The 19,761-nt window shown below is 40.1% G+C and overlaps 2 protein-coding genes across 6 annotated transcripts in view; both read left to right on the forward strand.

Annotated features, from left to right (window-relative positions):
• The window catches only part of LOC107706702 (myosin-9-like), a 20,738-nt gene extending 10,636 nt beyond the window's left edge, over positions 1-10,102 (forward strand). The window contains exons 15-40 of the mRNA XM_016510513.1: positions 86-276; positions 374-495; positions 932-1,001; positions 1,116-1,276; positions 1,520-1,628; positions 1,713-1,844; positions 2,959-3,165; positions 3,277-3,414; positions 3,803-3,926; positions 4,121-4,292; positions 4,457-4,669; positions 4,892-5,036; positions 5,361-5,567; positions 5,689-5,793; positions 6,005-6,157; positions 6,268-6,516; positions 6,646-6,858; positions 7,296-7,508; positions 7,624-7,785; positions 7,971-8,099; positions 8,227-8,315; positions 8,452-8,575; positions 8,676-8,884; positions 9,069-9,177; positions 9,465-9,637; positions 9,781-10,102. Of these exons, the coding sequence (XP_016365999.1) occupies positions 86-276; positions 374-495; positions 932-1,001; positions 1,116-1,276; positions 1,520-1,628; positions 1,713-1,844; positions 2,959-3,165; positions 3,277-3,414; positions 3,803-3,926; positions 4,121-4,292; positions 4,457-4,669; positions 4,892-5,036; positions 5,361-5,567; positions 5,689-5,793; positions 6,005-6,157; positions 6,268-6,516; positions 6,646-6,858; positions 7,296-7,508; positions 7,624-7,785; positions 7,971-8,099; positions 8,227-8,315; positions 8,452-8,575; positions 8,676-8,884; positions 9,069-9,177; positions 9,465-9,637; positions 9,781-9,889 (4,028 nt within the window). The 3' untranslated portion in view covers positions 9,890-10,102. The remainder of the gene's footprint in view (positions 1-85; positions 277-373; positions 496-931; positions 1,002-1,115; positions 1,277-1,519; positions 1,629-1,712; positions 1,845-2,958; positions 3,166-3,276; positions 3,415-3,802; positions 3,927-4,120; positions 4,293-4,456; positions 4,670-4,891; positions 5,037-5,360; positions 5,568-5,688; positions 5,794-6,004; positions 6,158-6,267; positions 6,517-6,645; positions 6,859-7,295; positions 7,509-7,623; positions 7,786-7,970; positions 8,100-8,226; positions 8,316-8,451; positions 8,576-8,675; positions 8,885-9,068; positions 9,178-9,464; positions 9,638-9,780) is intronic.
• A 1,295-nt stretch (positions 10,103-11,397) lies between these two features.
• On the forward strand, positions 11,398-19,494 carry LOC107706701 (solute carrier family 25 member 38-B-like). 5 transcript variants are annotated; one of them, XM_016510509.1, is made up of 9 exons: positions 11,398-11,695; positions 12,055-12,138; positions 12,261-12,387; positions 14,937-15,061; positions 15,900-15,984; positions 17,303-17,482; positions 17,587-17,755; positions 17,840-18,006; positions 19,258-19,494. In XM_016510509.1, exons 3-9 carry the CDS (start codon positions 12,373-12,375, stop codon positions 19,378-19,380), a joined length of 864 nt encoding a protein of 287 aa, XP_016365995.1. In that variant the 5' UTR covers positions 11,398-11,695; positions 12,055-12,138; positions 12,261-12,372; the 3' UTR covers positions 19,381-19,494. The 5 variants fall into 5 exon arrangements, with proteins under 5 accessions (XP_016365995.1, XP_016365997.1, XP_016365996.1 ...); XM_016510511.1 differs by having other exon boundaries at positions 12,067-12,138; XM_016510510.1 differs by lacking the exon at positions 11,398-11,695 and adding an exon at positions 11,723-11,844.
• Positions 19,495-19,761: the final 267 nt, after the last annotated feature.

Below are 19,761 nucleotides of genomic sequence, written 5' to 3' on the forward strand. Positions count from 1 at the left end.
TCTCCACAGATAAACATGAAAACTTGTCTTAACTCTTATACTGGTTTCCTGCATAATGGGTGTTGTTTTTCATTGTTTTCATCAGTGGACAGAATTGTGGGATTGGACAAAGTGGCCGGAATGGCTGAATCCTTGCATGGAGCCGTCAAGACTCGTAAAGGAATGTTCCGGACCGTAGGACAACTGTACAAGGAGCAGCTGACAAATCTGATGACCACTCTCAGAAACACCAACCCTAACTTTGTCAGATGCATCATCCCCAATCATGAGAAGAAGGTATGAAGAGAAAAATCTTCAAAACGTTTGTATAGCCTGATGGCTCATGTTTCTTTTGAGGCCTCTAACAATTTAAGTCATTGCTTTTCACCTCTAGGCTGGTAAATTGGCACACCATCTGGTTCTAGATCAACTACGGTGTAATGGAGTTCTAGAAGGCATTCGGATCTGTAGACAAGGGTTTCCCAACCGCATTGTCTTCCAGGAGTTCAGACAAAGGTATTTGGATTTTCATGAATGCTAAGTATTTGGACTGCTTATATATCATGTAGCAGGAAATAGAATTGCTTCGGTTTGACTATTTAGTATCTATAGACTTCTTAAATATTTTATTGGACAATTCCGGTTTTAATGCAAGTAGAAAACTTTTTTTTTTTCCTGAAGTATGCTCACTTCAGGGACTTTAGTAAGATTTTTACCTGTAAAGATTTTAGATTCATCATGCGTTAATTTAAAAAAAATCTTGTATAATTTTAACTGCTGTATTTTTGTTTGTTTGTTTTTTTTATTTTGTGTTTGTATATTATTCCAACTCCGTTTTTGCCATGAAGATAGCCTTGGATGCTGACATGTCAAAAAAAAAAAAAAACTACTACTGTATAGACTACTGAAACTATCTTAGTCTCTAATTTATTCTCCCCTAATATAATTTCAGATATGAGATCCTCGCACCAAATGCCATCCCCAAGGGCTTTATGGATGGAAAGCAGGCCTGTGTCCTCATGGTAAGAGTTAATGCACACCGTTATGAAACTCCTCAGCTTTGACAATTGATACTTTTTGTTGAAAATTTGTTAAGTTGTCGATCGCATATATCATTTTGTTTCTCTCTCTCTCAGATCAAAGCCCTGGAGCTGGATTCTAACTTGTACCGTATAGGTCAGAGTAAAGTGTTCTTCAGGGCTGGAGTTCTTGCCCACCTGGAAGAGGAGAGAGATCTGAAGATCACTGATGTCATTATCACTTTCCAAGCCTGGTGTAGAGGCTATGTCGCTAGGAGGTAGATATTTTTAAATATTTAATTTTGTAAAGATCACTTTTCCATGACACTACAGCTAGGAGAGACTGAAGTGTTAAAAATGACTTTAGCTTTTAGGGATGCACCGATATTAAAATTCTGGCCGATACTGATAAGCTGCCAACTTTATAAGTGATTTTGAAATGTCTTGGACAACAGATGTCTGTAAGGTGTTAATTGAACAGGACTCCTTGACAATGACAAATTGGGGTTTGTTTTACGTAGAGCCTTTGCCAAGAGGCAGCAGCAGCTGACGGCCATGAGGGTGATCCAGAGGAACTGTGCAGCCTACTTGAAACTCCGGAATTGGCATTGGTGGAGACTCTTTACCAAGGTACACATCCAGATTCATAAACCTGTATGTTTATTAGATCAATAAGAGATCTAAAAACAGTGTCCACTTTTTTTCTCTTTTCAGGTGAAGCCTTTGCTGCAGGTGACCAGACAGGAAGAGGAAATGGTCGCTAAAGAAGAAGAGCTGGTTAAGATGAAGGAGAGACAGCAGCAGGCTGAGGACCAGCTCAAAGAGTTCGAGGCCAAACAACAGCAGGTAAATATGGTGGTGTGTTTCCTCTACTTCAAGATGGTTTATTTTTTTTCTTGGTGTTCATAACCTTATCAGATATTTCCTTGTTAAAGTTTAATGCAGAGAAGATGGCACTGCAGGAGCAGTTGCAGGCAGAGACAGAGCTGTGTCAAGAGGCTGAAGAGATGAGGGCGCGTCTTGCTGCACGCCAGCAGGAGCTGGAGGAGATCCTGCACGACCTGGAGGCCCGCGTGGAGGAGGAGGAGGAGCGAGCCAATCACCTGCAGGGCGAGAAGAAGAAGATGCAGCAGAACATCGCCGATCTGGAGCAGCAGCTGGACGAGGAGGAGGCGGCGCGGCAGAAGCTGCAGCTGGAGAAGGTAAGTTCTTGCCCACCTGGAAGAGGAGAGAGATCTGAAGATCACTGATGTCATTATCACTTTCCAAGCCTGGTGTAGAGGCTATGTCGCTAGGAGGTAGATATTTTTAAATATTTAATTTTGTAAAGATCACTTTTCCATGACACTACAGCTAGGAGAGACTGAAGTGTTAAAAATGACTTTAGCTGCTTGTTTTTAGGGATGCACCAATATTAAAATTCTGGCCGATACCGATAAGCTGCCAACTTTATAAGTGATTTTGAAATGTCTTGGACAACAGATGTCTGTAAGGTGTTAATTGAACAGGACTCCTTGACAATGACAAATTGGGGTTTGTTTTACGTAGAGCCTTTGCCAAGAGGCAGCAGCAGCTGACGGCCATGAGGGTGATCCAGAGGAACTGTGCAGCCTACTTGAAACTCAGGAATTGGCATTGGTGGAGACTCTTTACCAAGGTACACATCCAAATTCATAAACCTGTATGTTTATTAGATCAAGAAGAGGTCTAAAAGCAGTGTCTCCACTTTTCTCTTTTCAGGTGAAGCCTTTGCTGCAGGTGACCAGACAGGAAGAGGAAATGGTCGCTAAAGAAGAAGAGCTGGTTAAGATGAAGGAGAGACAGCAGCAGGCTGAGGACCAGCTCAAAGAGTTCGAGGCCAAACAACAGCAGGTAAATATGGTGGTGTGTTTCCTCTACTTCAAGATGGTTTATTTTTTTCTTGGTGTTCATAACCTTATCAGATATTTCCTTGTTAAAGTTTAATGCAGAGAAGATGGCACTGCAGGAGCAGTTGCAGGCAGAGACAGAGCTGTGTCAAGAGGCTGAAGAGATGAGGGTGCGTCTTGCTGCACGCCAGCAGGAGCTGGAGGAGATCCTGCACGATCTGGAGTCCCGCTTGGAAGAAGAGGAGGAGAGAGTCTCACAGTTTCAGACGGAGAGGAAGAAAATGCAACAGAACATCACTGTGAGACAGCAAGTTTGATAAAATAGTTTGCATTTGGGAGATCAGTGCTTTAGAGCTTCTTATTGAAAATACTCTTTACTTGTAATTGAAAAACCTAAAATCCTTTCCTAGGATCTGGAGCAACAACTGGATGAGGAGGAAGCAGCCAGACAGAAGCTGCAGTTGGAGAAAGTCACCATGGATGCCAAGCTGAAGAAGATTGAGGAGGAAATTATGGTTCTTGATGACCAAAACACCAAACTTAACAAGGTCTAACAAACGTGTTATGCTTTTACATTCATCAACAATGTAGTTTCAATTCACTATTCAGTAATTGTGGAGGGACTCAAAAGAAATTTAACCTGGTTCTGATTCCACCATATGATATTGGCTCCTGACAATTAATTCAATGCTACACGCAACAAATGCTGTAGTAGTATTTCACTACAACTAAAATTGTTACCCAAAAATGAGTTTAACTACAGTTGAGATGAGTGACTTTTCTAAAAAAAGAACCATTTCTCGATTTCCAACCCAGATATAAAGTCAGCCATTACTCCAACCCACCTGCAGGGACTGCATGAGGTGTCCATTTATCTGCTGCAAAAACTATTTTGTGCTTGTCCTGATAGTTGTGTGTTGGCATCTGTGCTTGCAGGAGAAAAAGCAGCTGGAGGAGAGAATGTCTGAGTTCACCACTAACCTGGCTGAAGAGGAAGAGAAATCCAAGAGTTTGCAGAAACTCAAGAACAAACATGAAGCCATGATTACCGACCTGGAGGGTAAGCGTTTTCAGGACCTTGAAATAATTAAAAAGTTTTTTTTTTTCTCTAAAGTCAGCCCAAGAATGCTGATTGGGGGAAAAAAAACTCTATTTGCAGCAACAAAGAGTTATGTTGCAGTGTTCTCTTTTCTCCATCGCCGTACATTTTTGCTTTTTTTCAGTCTTTGACATGTTAAATGTCCACTCTCTTAGATCGTTTAAGGAAGGAAGAGAAGCAGAGGCAAGAGTTGGAGAAGAGTAGACGGAAGTTGGAGGGTGACTCTACAGAGCTGCATGATCAGATTGCAGAGCTGCAGGCTCAGATCGCAGAGCTCCGTGCTCAACTGGCCAAGAAAGAGGAAGAGCTCCAGGCTGCACTAGCAAGGCGAGTAAAACTTGTAACAAAAAAAACTTATCAGAGGTTACTGGAGGATTTAACTTCCATTTCATCAGTCTATCACTTCCATATTTGTCATTTAGGCCTAACACTTTCCCTAACACGTTTTTCATTTCTTGGTACATTTTTGTAATTTTTTCCCCCCACTGTAGGATTGAGGAGGAAGCTGCACTTAAGAATGCTGCCCAGAAGAACATTCGTGAGTTGGAGGCCCAGCTCTCAGAGCTGCAGGAAGATCTGGAGCTGGAGAAAGCTGCTCGTGCTAAAGCTGAGAAACACCGCAGGGACCTGGGAGAAGAACTGGAGGCTCTAAAGACAGAACTTGAGGACACACTGGACTCTACTGCAGCTCAGCAGGAACTCAGGTCAGCCATGAGGAAAACTGACTGGGCTAGTGAAGACCTGACTTGAGATATTTTGCTTCATCAAATAATCTGTACTTTTGTGTTTAATTTATGACTGGTAATTACAGTTGGATTATCTGTGATGGAAATTGTGCAAGGGTAGCATGTCATTCTTATGGGAAAATGAAGGTACTACTGCGCTGTCCTATATCAGCTTCAAGATTCTTCTCTTCCTATCTGAAGGGCAAAGAGAGAGACTGACGTGGCTCAGCTGAAGAAGATTCTGGAAGATGAGGCTCGTTCACATGAACAGATGCTAGTTGAAGTGCGACAGAAACACAACCAGGCCTTTGAGGAGCTCAATGAACAGCTTGAGCAGGCCAAAAGGGTGAGATCACATGCTTCTCCTAAACCATCGAGGCTGTTAATGATGCTGCTTTGAAAATTAGGAATGGCAGTTTTTTTTTTGTTTTGTTTTTTTTAAAGCGATTTTTAAAAAGGTGGCACTATAATTAAAATATGTAGCAATGTTGCATATTGTATGTATTAAGCACTCTTAGCACTTTTTAGAAAAAGATGACCACTGTGTTTTTCATATTTGACCAGTTTATTTTAAGGTAGTGTTTCCCTGAGAAGTCTGGATTTTCTTTACATCCACAAAAGCAAACTGTGCAGAAAAATGTTGACTAACTTTCACTGTTGGATCCCTCAGAGTAAAGCATCTGTGGACAAAGCTAAACAGGCTCTGGAGAGTGAACGCAATGAACTTCAGATCGAACTTCAGTCATTGTCACAAGGCAAAAATGAATCCGAGCACCGCAGAAAGAAAGCAGAATCGCAGCTTCAGGAGCTACAGGTCAAACATGGAGAGAGTGAGAGACAGAAACAGGAACTGGCGGATAAAGTGTCGAAAATGCAGGTATTGAAACTAAAAGGATCTTGTAGAGATTTTTACATTTTGATACACTTGGATAATTGCACATTTTAGTGGAAATTTGTGCCTAGTTGAAAATCTTATAATTTTGTGTGTCAATGTTTAGGTGGAGCTCGAAGCTATACAGGGCACCCTGAGCAAGGTGGAGAGCAAATCCATCAAAGCTGCAAAAGATTGTTCTACTGTTGAATCTCAACTTAAAGACACACAGGTACAATTTGGTCATGCACTATTGTGCACAATTCACACACCCTTTTGTCACTGAAGGTTGCTGAGTGACTGTTGGTCAGAAGTGTTATTAGTCCTGCTTGCCCTAACATGAATGGTGAACTTTCACAGATGTGTTTTACCGGTGTTGCTGATAAAAATAAAACTTTATTCCGTTTTTCAAAAGTTAGTTTATATATTTTCTCTGTGGATAGGCGTTATTGGAGGAGGAGACCAGGCAGAAGCTTGCGCTCTCCACTCATATTCGGCAACTGGAGGATGAGCAGAACAACCTGAAAGAGATGCTGGAGGAGGAAGAGGAGAGCAAGAAAAATGTTGAAAAGCAGCTGCACACGGCTCAAGCTCAGGTGTGTGCACCCCTGAGTCTGTGGACACATTCTTCTAGATGATGATGCTGATCTAGAAGCAGTTTGTGTTTGAAAGAACTGTTCTTATTGTTTTTGCTTTTGTTTCTCAGTTGGCAGACATGAAGAAAAAGGTTGAGCAAGAGGCCCAGAGCCTGGAAAGCATGGAGGACTGGAAAAAGAAATTGCAGAGGGAGGTGGAAAGCATCATGCAGCAGTTGGAGGAGAGGAATGCCGGCTACGATAAACTGGAGAAGACCAAGACACGTCTGCAGCGGGAGCTAGATGATGTACTGATAGACCAGTCTCACCTGCGGCAAACCGTTCAGGAGCTGGAACGTAAACAGAAGAAGTTTGACCAGGTAGAGAACTGTTAATGGAAAAAATCGTGGATATTTTGAATGCTACTTCTCTGGGGTTTTTTCTACAAAGTTTAAAAAATAATTTATCATTCAATCACCTTAAGTGATAAAATACCTCAATCTGTGCAGATGCTGGCAGAGGAGAAGAACATCTCTCAGAAGTATGCAGAGGAGAGGGATCGTGCTGAGGCAGAGGCCCGTGAGAAGGAGACCAGAGCCCTGACTCTGACTCGAGAGTTGGAGGCCATTACTGACTTGAAGGACGAACTGGAGAGGGTCAACAAGCAGCTCAAAACTGAGATGGAGGACCTGATGTCATCCAAAGATGATGCTGGCAAGAGTGTATGCGAAACTTAAGCATTACATGTATTTTAAGACAACAGCTCTGTTCCAAAACCTAATAAGCTGCCAACTTAGACAGCAATTATCCTTACAACATGCTAACTGTTTTGGAACCGAGCTAATATTGTCTACATGCCATTGCCAAAACGGCTATTAATTTCTAAAGATGTAATTAATTCATTAAGGATTTTGTAAGTGAATTTGATCAATTGTGAAGTCATTAATAGAAAATGTACAATCTCTGAAGGTCTTGCTCATTGTGGTAAAGCAGAATGCTTTTGGCATGTGGTAAGATTTCATTAGGATCAATTGATTAAAAAAATATGACTATCCAGTGTGCTTTGGCAGTTATGGTGCAGTTTGCTAAAAGTGGTGGTCATGATTTATACTTGCCCCTTATCTTAGTTGTGCACAATCTTTCGTTCTTTTCTTTTAAGGTGCATGAACTTGAGCGGGCCAAGCGAGGAATGGAACAGCAGTTAGTGGAAATGAAGATGCAGCTGGAAGAGCTGGAGGATGAACTGCAGCTCACAGAAGATGCCAAACTGCGCCTGGAGGTCAACATGCAGGCCATTAAGGCCCAGTTTGAGAGAGACCTGCAGAGCAGAGATGAGCAGGGTGAGGAGAAACGGAAGCAGTTAGTCAAACAGGTATGTGCTAGCCTGCCTGACTTCTCCAGAGAAATGTTAATCCATGAGATGCTGATGCATGTTGGGAAACTGGGAGATAATGCACAACTACTCATATTATGCTTGAATATGTCAGGTGCGTGAGATGGAGATGGAGCTTGAGGATGAGAGGAAACAACGGGCTCAGGCCGTATCTGTGCGCAAGAAGCTTGAGCTGGATCTGTCGGAGTTGGCTGCTCAGATCGACAATGCCAACAAGGCTCGAGATGAGGCCCTCAGACAGCTCAAGAAACTACAGGTATTCACATATACACATTCTACATGAGCATGCATCACTTTTGTATTAAAGTGGTGGGGACGTTTTCTGGTTTCAAGAACCAGAAATCAGATCTGTACTTTTGCATTTCAAATAAAATGACAATTGGAGCACATGCAATATGGTTTCAATATGGTATCCATGTCATTTCCTCTCTTGGTTTGCAGGCCCAGATGAAAGATCAGATGAGAGAGTTTGAGGATCTACGCCTATCCAGAGACGAGGCTCTTAACCAGGCCAAAGAAAACGAGCGCAAGATCAAGAGCATGGAGGCTGAGATCATGCAGCTGCATGAGGTTTGTCTTGTTTGATCAGAATTGTGCTGCAACTAGGGTCAACTTGATTGTTTGTTAGTTTAGAAGAATAAAGTCATTTTTAAAAGAATACGGATGTGGTAAACGTTTCCTATTTTTGTCTCCGTAGGATCTGGCTGCTGCTGATAGAGCAAAGAGACAAATTCAACAAGAACGAGATGAGCTGCAGGATGAGATCAATAGCCAGAATGCCAAGAAGTGAGTTACCTGTTGTTATTGTGATGTATTGTTTGGTAGGGTATCCTGCATCAGACAGTTAGTCCAAGAAATCGAAGTGTATTCGGTATCTTACTGGGTTCAATGGTTTAAATGGTGTATTCTTTTTCTCCATCAGCTCGCTGAGCAGCGATGAGAAGAGGAGACTGGAGGCACTTATTGCTCAGCTTGAGGAGGAACTTGAGGAAGAACATCTCAATGTGGAACTGGTCAATGATCGACTGAAGAAAGCTACACTGCAGGTAGAGTACCGAGAGCTTCAGGAGATGACGGCTGAGATTGGGAACACTTCAAACAGTGTTCATCGTGACTCTCTGTGGCTTTATTCTGGTTCAACGTCAGGCTGAGCAGGTTACAGTGGAGTTGACTGCAGAGCGTGGTAACAGTCAGCGTCTAGAGGGTTTGCGCGCTCAGCTGGACCGCCAGAACAAGGACCTAAAGCAGAAGCTTCAGGATTTGGAGGCAACTGTGAAGAGCAAGTACAAGTCCACCATCACTGCCTTGGAGGCCAAGATCCCACAGCTTGAAGAGCAGTTGGATGTTGAGATGAAGTGAGTGATGTTAGAGATGGTTTGTGTTATATACAGCATAATTACACCTCAAATCCCCCAGTAACCTTTCAGTTGTCAGCTTGGGTTGTAAGGTCTTTATTATTAGTATCTTAACATGATGCAGCTTTCCTCAGTGATTTACTTTTGTGTCTCTAAAAACCAAACTTCATTTACTTCCTGCCAGGGAGAGGCAGCAGTCCACAAAACAGGTGCGGCGTATGGAGAAGAGGCTCAAAGAGATCTTACTGCAGGTTGATGATGAGAAACGCAATGCTGAGCAATACAAAAATGAGGTAGGCTGTGCAATCAATTTATAATACAGTAAGCTTGTTCAAACCACTGCAAAACCAAGGCAGAGTCTTAATTTGATCTTTGTATGTTCTCAATCAAAGGTGATTTGGTCCACTTGTACCAGTACAGCTAATTTAAATTAAAAGGCCTGTTTTGTTGTGACTATTAAATAGGAACATTATTACTAGTTAAAGTTTTACTCTTAATGGTGGACATCTAAAAAAATAAAATAAAAAGTAAGTATCAGTATTTTGAATTCCATTCATAATGAAATCTTCCTCTTGGTCAGACTGAGAAGCTGAACACTCGTATGAAGCAGTTGAAGAGACAGCTAGAAGAGACTGAGGAGGAAGCGGCTCGAGCTAACGCCTCCCGCAGGAAGCTGCAGAGAGAGCTGGAAGATGCCACAGAATCCGCTAGTCTTATGAACCGAGAGGTCAGCACCCTAAAGAACAAACTACGGTGTGTACTCTGCTGCTTTGTGATAGACATATCATCATTCCTCCACAAATGTTGCTTTTAAAATGAGAAATTACTGACAAAAGTCTGAAACTTTTCAGCAAATTTGTACGCTACATATTTAGTGTTATGTTTATCTTCTCTAGGCGTGGAGATTTCACTGTAAACGTACGTCGTACAGCTGGACGCTCGGGTGTGGATAGCGATGAGGAGAACGATCTGAAGAGTGAGGGGTCAGAGCCAACTCCGGAGTAAATTTCAGCATATCAAAGCTGAGCCTATGGGTGTTACAGATGAGGATCTATTATTTGCCACCAAGTTTGTCTTGTTTAAAGGAAATCTGTATGCTTTGAGGGCAACTGTATCCTTAATGGGGTTTTTGCTGCAATTTTCAGTGTTTTAAAGCAGATTTTGAGCCAAACAATTATTCGAGCCATGAGCATAACTTTGCTCCAAGATAAAAAAAAATAAAATACAAAAATAAAAATAAGGGCAAAGAAAAATCTTTCATCTTGCCACTTATCAAACTTTATCTTTCCAGTGAAACTGAAACTGTTTATTTGCCGTAATCTGTTTTACCCTGTTGATGACTGCCTTACGATGCATTTGAATAAATATTGGCTATTTATATTTTACATCAGATACAAAGTATTTATCCATTTTCAAAGTAAATTAAATGTTGGGAAATTTTTTTATAATTGATAATGGAAAGAAGTTTCCTTATGCAATAATAGTATCTAATCCAGGATTTGCAGGAATATTACTTATCAGCCAAAGAGATTATTCTTAGTTTTGTTTCAAGAGCACTTCGGCACCAATTAAGCATTTTTCCTAATAGTTTCACTGGCACCTTTCCACCTCTTCTACTCCTGTTTTAAAATTAAGACTATGCCTTAATTGCGTCAAATATTGTTAATGTATTTGAGAGTTCTCAGTTTGCAGTAATATGTGGTGTACAAATCCTAAGTTGTTGGGTTTTTTTTTTTTTTGGTTCCTTGATATTTTGAAGTTAACACTTTAGGTGGTGGGGTGTGTAAGAGTTTTCATTTGTACTCAACTGTGTTTTATATATACAGAATTTTTATTTATTTATTTTTCTCATTTTCAATGTATTTGCTAACATGATTTATCTGTCATACAGTATTTGTCTGCATTACACATTATATTTTTCCTGCTGTATGTTTCTAACAATCCATTTGGAGACTATCACAATAGGCCTATAAATTGTCAAACTTCAGTGCAATGGTAGTGGACTGACTGTATTTGGAGCAATTGAAAAGATATTTTCCAATCACTTTTAATGTCACATACGATTTCATTGCATCTGATTAAAGCTGTCTTTTGTACCCTCAATTTTACCTCCAATTTTTCCAAAGCACAGCAGTATTTCATTATAGACAATATTGATCTAGTGGTCTAATGGTTAAAGATATGCGCTGCTCATAAGACTACAGATACAAACTCGTGTGTATGTGTATGTGTATATATATATATATATATATATATATGTATGTTGCTTGTGTTAGTTGTCTCTGTGATAAATTTACTGTATTTTAAATTAGCTTCTGAGTTAGGCTCGTGGTGGGTTTTTCCATCAGTCAATGACCAATGCCAGTAATAAAGTCCAGTCTCTATTAATATGTCTTGGAGGACAATTTAAAAAGTATTTTTAACCAAGGCTTAACTTTCATTCATTTCAAAAGTGTTAGGAGTTTGGGAAGACATTTACCTCAGTGTTCCAGTGGGGGGCATCCAGCGTCTCTCCGGAGCACGTGTAACCTGCACCGCTGGAATAATCGAGCTAAAACCGGTTCTTGCCCGTTGTTCTGCAGACTGCGCAAAGAGTACGCATGAGTTACGCAAACAGCGTACAACTTTCTCGCGCAAGCGTAACTCCAAACTATGTGCTGTGCTCACGGTCTCCGCGCAGGAATGTGTTATTGAAAACTGTTGTGTAACGTACGCCTGCTGTTTCACCTCTGCTTCAATAAACATTGATTGCTTGAAACGAAAATACGCCATCTTTTGGAGATACCGGAAAACGGAACAACTGTGTGTAAGGTAAAGTTTATGGTTTATGATGGATTGAGAGGTGATTTGGCTTAACTGACAGAAATCAGCTGACGTGTGTTGCGCCACCTTCCAATATTTTCCAGTGTGTTTATTGTCAGCTTTGTATTTTACGAAAAAAAACTGTATAGGAGCAGTTGGTAAGTTAGCCGTTGCAGGACATTTGAAACGAAGTATGCTGGGCTATAGAAATTAGCATTAGCTTTTACTAAGATGTGCTTTAATAGTTTATTTTTATTTGACAATTCTGTAATTTGCTGCACATTTCTACATGCTTATGTCATATTTTATGAATTAAATGGTGGTTTCTGTATCTAAATTGGTCGGCGCTGTGTATGTACTGTTGACAGCTGTGTGTAAAGTGACAGAAAGAGCGAGAATCATGATGAAGATCAGTCCTCATTCACTCTTCCTCTTCGGTCCTTAACAGACAGGTAAACATAAAATGTAACTTAAATCTGTCTGACACACTCTCTGATTCCCCTCTGATTTTTTTCTTGGTTGTGTGTGATGGTAGCAGTGGGTTGGGTATTAAATTAATTTCTCCCTCATGCAGTCTGGAATCAAAGCTTTGACGTCTAAAACACATCACAACGGCCACAGAAGAGGTAAAAGGGAGGGAGTTGAGCTCTTCCTCTGTACAAACTTCATCATCCTCTCCGTCTGCAATGGAGATTGCCCTGGTGAGTTGGTGCTAAGGCTGTGTGCTTTAATGTAGAGCTGTTCTACTGAAGTTAAATGTGAAATGCTGAATAACCAAAAGATGAATATAATAGAATAGCCTGACATTAAACTACTTAACCTGGTCGGCTATTAAAAAGCCTATTGAAATAACCTTAAAGTTGATTCAGCAGGCCAGTCAGGTTAAGTAGTTCAATGTCATGCTATTCTAATATATTCTGCAATGCCGATTGACTGCAAAACATTAATATCAGCTTAAATGTGTGAATTTTTTTGAATTTCAGTCTATCACTAGCAGAGAAAAGCAATCATATTTAATTTTTTTCATGTCTTATTTGTAATAGAAGTCTGAGGGAGTGTGAATATGTTTTGACGACACTGTTTTTGCCCAGCACAAATCCATTTTTATGTGTAAAAGGCATATGAAGATCCGAAAATCATTGTTTTTCTTTGTTGTGCAACCCGGCTGAACCTATTTTGGAATAATAGGATATACAGTGGGTACGGAAAGTATTCAGACCCCCTTAAATTTTTCACTCTTTGTTATATTGCAGCCATTTGCTAAAATCATTTAAGTTAATTTTTTTTCCTCATTAATGTACACACAGCACCCCATATTGACAGAAAAACACAGAATTGTTGACATCTTTGCAGATTTATTAAAAAAGAAAAAGTGTACATTAATGAGGAAAAAAAAATAACTTAAATGATTTTATCAAATGGCTGCAATATAACAAAGAGTGAAAAATTTAAGGGGGTCTGAATACTTTCCGTACCCACTGTATGCATCCAATCAATGTATGACCCACTTTTCCTGTGTCACATCCACACAAGCACACGCTCATGCACATATACATATGCCTTCGGCAACTGCATGACTCACGCTGTGCTGAAAGCACTTGATCTGGAACACAAACGAAACGGAGGGACTGAAACCACGGATGTGCGAAAAGGAGTGTGGAAAACCAGCGCTGAGATCGGCAAGCATGGAAGCTTGTGGATTAAGCTGTTGAATCTCTTGCTGTTGGGTGGGAGGGGGTTAAGGAGAGATTTGTGGGCATTGTGTTTGAGAGGAGAGAGATGGGGGCTTACTCTGTCATGTGCTGTTAGTGGCAGCAGAAAGAGAGAGAGAGAGAGATGCAAGAGAAAAAGGACCCTCAGCCCAAATCTGCCAGCAGCCTGGGAAAGGTAGGGCAGATTAGTCAGTGGCTCACTGTATGTTTCTCTAGTGTGTGTTTTTGTGTGTTTCTGCGTAGTTGTGTGTGTGCCTGCCCATTACTCGTGTCTTGCTGTTTTCATGCTTCTAAATGAATCTCAGCGCTCCGAGGAGCCTGTCGGCAACGCTCAAGTCTTGATGTGCATGTCATGCTGACGGTGTCAGTGTGTGGTTGTGCATCTGTGTTCGGTGTGATTCTCTATTATGGTCAGTTTTAAAGTGTGTTCATGTGTATGTGTGGTCATGCACACTTACACAACCTATTTTTTTTTTGCCATTTGCATAAATGTACATGCAAATGACACCGTGTATTTGAAGGTTTGGTGTCCATGCAGGGCACCAAATGTAGGATGGATATTCAGTGCGTGAGAATATCCTTTTATTGTGAGTAGAAAACGACAAAAATATAATATTCACAAGGACAGGTCAATAAGGTGTAACAGTAAATAACAGACCTAAAAAAACACAAATAATTCGCATTTATTTTTTATACACACACAAACACACATCTGGAGATATGAGTGTATGTATATGCCAAAATACACCTTTACGAATTGTCCCCCCCCCCCAACGTAAAACACGGAAAAAGAGATTCGACGCCATGACTGGAAGCCTCAGCTTGTTTAATTCAAAGGGTCAGAGCGGGGTTGACAGATGGTCTAAGATAGTTTACTATGACTGTTTTTGTTGAACTAACATGTTAAGTGGACTTAAAGGAAAAGCAAAATGGTAGAACAGTGTTGAATATGGCCCCTTTAAAGTGCTGCCTGAATTGTATTCTCTTAAAGTCGGCATGAAACGGAAGATACGATTGTCTTTTCTTCTCTGCTGTGACCTATTTCCGAGTGAAACAGCATCTGAAATGAGAGGGCGGGACTTGATTTCATCCTTCGGGAATTGATTGGATCGTTGGAAGTTGGGGCGTTGCCAACAAAATGGAGGCAGATCTGAATGCCAGTTTGCAGTTAGTGGTGGGGGATTTCTCTCCACTGGATTCACCGCCGACACCCTAGCGTGAAAAAATGTTTTATTTATTGAGGATGACGATCAACGGCACAAAACATGCCTAAACAGCGCGCGTGAGAGAGAGAGAGAGAGAGAGAAAGAGAGAGACTGCCTGAATGACTGAGCGCGTCCTCCATCAGATTTCATGCCGACTTTAAAATTTAGTTTCATCATCTAATCTTTCTGTTCATCTCAAAACCATTTGACTTCTCTTCTGCTGTCACCCCACATTTTATATTCATCCATTTATACTCTTTTCTGACTTTAACATTTGTCTCCTCCTTCTGTCCTTGTTTTCTCAAATTCTGTCTTCTGGGTTTGTTCTCTCAGGCTCATCCTGCCCTGAAGGCCTTCATGTGCGGCTCTCTCAGCGGCACCTGCTCCACTCTGCTGTTCCAGCCGTTGGATCTGGTGAAGACCAGACTGCAGACCCTGCAGAACAACATGCACCCAGGGTGAGTCGCCACCAACCGACATGCCTGCTGTGACCCTCGCTGACCGTGTCTAGACATAAGCCTGCAGTTAGGCTGCTGTCCTTTTGCCCTGATCTTTGTCTAGTATTAGATGTCAAGGCTTAGTTTCAGGACTTGATTGACAGATAATAAACATGTCTTGCATAGTTAATATGCATAATCATTTCTGTTGTCCTTCTGACTAAGAGCTAAATTAGCATAGCATGTCATAGATTAAAACAACTTCAATCCTTTCAAGGGAAACAATGTTATATCCCAATTTTGCCCAGTACTGATAGCTAATAGTTTTGTGGTGTTTGCTAAAGCATGCTTAAAGTTAGTGATTTCAACAAATGTAGTTGGGATTTTAGTCAGTGGATGATAAAACCGATACAAATTCCATAAACTAACATTAAAACGACACCCAAGGCATATCTACAGATCCAAACTTTCACAGAGATTTTGGAATAAACTTGACCTGAGCTAGTAAGCAACCACATAGCAACTTTTATTGGCAACAATTGCTTGTTTGTTCAGTGTTTTTGGTTGTTGTGACAGCTGTGAGGTTTTAGCCTGTATTTTTTTTGGTGAGATACGAGTGTCGTGTTTATGTAAAGGCGTCCTCTCTGTATGCTGTGTGGGAGTGCTATGTTATTAAACTGTCTGCCTCTCTCAGCTTTGCAGAGGATAACATGTTACCCATGTCAAATTATGTGTCCTCATTAGCTCAGCATGCCATCTAAACGCTAAGATTTTTGGCTCGTTCTGTCTGTTTTCGCCCTTCTTTGTCTCTCTGTCTGTGTCCATCATGATCATTTCTGTTTTTGTCTTTGTCTCTCAGTGCTCCTAAAGTGGGGATGATTACAGTCTTTTTCAACGTGATCCGCACAGAGAAGCTGCTTGGCCTGTGGAAGGGGGTTTCACCGGTGAGTCAAGTGTATTGGCTGATGTGTCCATTTCCTTTGGTCCTCGCTCACTGTCTGATCTCACAACAGCATCAATGTTCTAATCTCAGACATATGTCCAATTCTTCATTGAATTTTAACTGTAGATGATATATTTAATGTGGCACGAACAAAAATCCTGTTGTCCTGTGAGGAATATTATGTTATATAGATTAAAAATACTCTTTCTTGACACCTGTTTTGTTTTTATTAGTGATTCACCAAAATGAAATTTGTGGTCCCAAACCGAAAATTCAGGATGCACTTCGCTGAAAACAGAAACCGGAAATATATGTTACTTAATAATAATGTAATTGGTCAAATTCATTTAATAATCAACACTCAAATTGAAACTGAGTTTTGCAAATGTGTAAATTGCACACAAGGCAGTTTTTGTGTCACCTTATGTCACAAAAAAATACTGTTGAAATATAAACATTTAAATGAAAAGAAAAAAATATTTCAGTGGAGAAAAAAAACTTTCATGGCAGGTTTATTCAAACATACATTAAATAAAGACAACAGGTTAAGTAAAACTATTACATTAATTTAGCAAAATACTCCTCTCTAGAATGATTTTTTAGTTGACTATCAAGTTTATGGACATTGAATGGCATTCATAAAGTAAATGTAGCTTTACCTGACATTGTTTACAAGCTGTTTTTAATTGACGTCTTTCTGCAGCTGAAACACTGATTAAATGATTACATGAGACATGATACATTTCAGTAGGTTGTTTGTTTCAAAATACCTTCTGATGTTCATTCATATTTATTTTGTGCTGCAACTAGTAGTAAAGTGTAAGAGATGATTATGCTACAGGTGCTACAGTGATCTGTTACGCCACATTAAAGAGCCTTAAAACCACATGCATTGTTTGTATTTCATGATAAAATTGACCGAATTTGAAAGCTGAGAGTGATTTATATTAAAAGTAATAAAGCACAAAGATTTTTGTGATTATTGGCTGGTAGGTGCCCTACAAATAATGTTTTGGAAAGTTCATGCATCAACAGAAAAAACAAAAAATCGATATTGTTAATCCAGCTCTAGCATTCAATCATACAGCTGACACGTTTACCTGTTGTTGTTTATTCACATTGTGTGCACGAAATAGACACTGACACAGTCAAACATCAGAGAAACTAATTAAATGTCACTGTTTTGGTCAATGATTTTGGCCCAAAACCAAAAATTTTTGTTTGCCAAAATTTCAGTGCATCACTATTTATTTATTTATTTTTGTACATCAAACACTGTAGTTGTATCTGTCTCACTTGTCCCTCTTTCTGTCCTACAGTCGTTCATGCGCTGTATCCCTGGTGTAGGAATCTACTTCAGCACATTTTACTCGCTGAAGCAGCACTTCTTCCAGGATAGGTCTCCGAGTGCTGGGGAGGCGGTGTTGCTTGGGGCGGGGGCTCGTTGTGTGGCAGGCGTGGCCATGTTGCCCATCACAGTCATTAAGACTCGTTTTGAGGTGAGGATCATTATTGAGCTCTGACACTGTACTGTATGCACATTGAAAATGCATGTTTTCTGCTGTATCTGTGTGCTTATTCACTGTTGCATGCTTTATTTCAGAGCGGGCGGTACAATTACATAAGCGTAGCTGGAGCCCTTAAAAGTGTGTGTCAGAATGAAGGTCCCAGGGCTCTTTACTCCGGGCTCACAGCGACTCTGCTCAGAGACGCCCCATTCTCTGGCATCTATGTCATGTTCTACAGCCAGGCCAAAAAGACTTTGCCACAGGGTGAGCTTCTGATCAGTCACGATTGTGATGTAATCTGAGGATATGGCATTGTTTAATGAAGTCTTCTCTCTCTCACGCACTCAGAGATCAGCTCGTCCCCCTTTGTCCCACTGGTTAATTTTGGCTGTGGTGTAGTGGCTGGTATTTTGGCCTCTCTAGCAACTCAGCCAGCAGATGTGATCAAAACCCACATGCAAGTGAGCCCAGTGTTGTATCCCAAGACCAGCGACGCTGTACGCCATGTTTATGCGGTAAGCATCACAGGATAAATCATATTTGTTGACCTTTAGTGGCCTTTAGAAGTCTTTTTAAACACAAAATGTTATTTTAAACACAGCATGAAACAAAAGTCTCTCAATTCCCTGAAATACAATATTGCCATTACCATATATGTCACCCTGGACCACAAAACCAGTCATAAGTAGCACGGGTATATTTGTAGCAATAGCCAACAATACATTGTATGGGTAAAAATTATCGATTTTTCTTTTATGCCAAAAATCATTAGGATATTAAGTACAGCCAAATATTGTCCTATCCTAACAAAATAGGATATAATATAGCTTATTCATTCAGCTTTCAGATGATGTATAAATCTCAATTTCAAAAAATTGACCCTTATGTTTTGTGGTCCAGGGTCACATATATACATATGGCATACAATACCATTACCCCATTACCATATATATATATATTAAAAAAAATCAGTTTCAAATCAATTCTGTTTTTAACTTTCTAATCATCAAAGAATCCTGAAAAAAAATTATCACAGTTTCCACAAAATTTTTTAAAACCATTATAATAATATTGATAATGAAAAGAAATGTTTATAAGAAATTAAGCATCAAATAAGCATATTAGATTGATTGACGGATTGTATGACACTGAAGATTGGAGTAATGATGCTGAAAATTCAGCTTTGCCCACAGGAATTAATTACATTTTAAAATATATTAACACAGAAAATGGTTATTTTAAACTGTAATATTATTTCATAATATTACCTAATTGGTGTATTTTACTGTACTGTAGTGTATCATATTTACTTTCTTAATAAATGTTCCTTGCCTTGTGCAAAATTTATTATATTCTTAAAGAAAATGTTTGTTGGCATACGCTTTTTTTATATAAATATATATATTTCTACATCTAGTGTGACTTCTGAGGATGTACCCGAAAGATAATATGAACTTATAATATCATATCCTTTCATGTTTCCACTTTTCATTATCTAGTCAAACGCTCACAGATCAAATTAAGTCCCACCCAACATCATTTTCATCTGAATTTTCGGTTTCAAACTTGACTGTCACATTACAGAAATTAAATTCTGAATGTTGTTTTGTATTTTCTAAAAATCTGTTTTTAAACACACCTGGCACACTTATGTGTGGACTCCATACTGTGTGTCAATTTTTGAAGTCATTGTTTTGTCAGTAGATTAAAGTCTTTTTAAAGTCAGTTGCATCATTTTAATTCTTATTTTCTCTCTCCAATTTTAGAAGCATGGCTTGAGCGGGTTCTTTCGAGGAGCGGTTCCTCGTTCTCTGAGGAGAACCCTCATGGCGGCCATGGCCTGGACTGTGTACGAGCAGCTGATGGCACGCATGGGACTGAAGTCCTAAGGACACCCGACGCACTTTATGTGTGGACTTCATTCTGTTTGTGTCCGTTACAGGAGTGTGTGCTTTTCAGACGATGGTGAAAAGATGGCGTTGTATTATCCTTGAAGGCTTGATCAAAACAAAAGCAGCTAGTGTTGGCTGAGGTACCAGTAATTGTAGGGTTGCGTGTGTGTGTGTCTTTGTGTGTTAGTGTTTTCAGGTGCAGTGAGACGTTACCCCGTGACACCTCTGACAGTGACATTCCTAAATTGCCACATTGTGAGTTTGTATGCCTTGTTGACGCCTGCATATTTAGACAGGGGTCCGCACTGACGAATACCAATGAGAGACTGCTGAATCATGTGCTGTCAGCTCACAAGAAAACACTCCTTTCACAGGAAG

This window comes from Sinocyclocheilus rhinocerous, unplaced genomic scaffold (genome assembly GCF_001515625.1).
Source record: "Sinocyclocheilus rhinocerous isolate Xijiao unplaced genomic scaffold, SAMN03320098_v1.1 scaffold1285, whole genome shotgun sequence".
Classification (NCBI taxonomy): Eukaryota; Metazoa; Chordata; class Actinopteri; order Cypriniformes; family Cyprinidae; genus Sinocyclocheilus; species Sinocyclocheilus rhinocerous.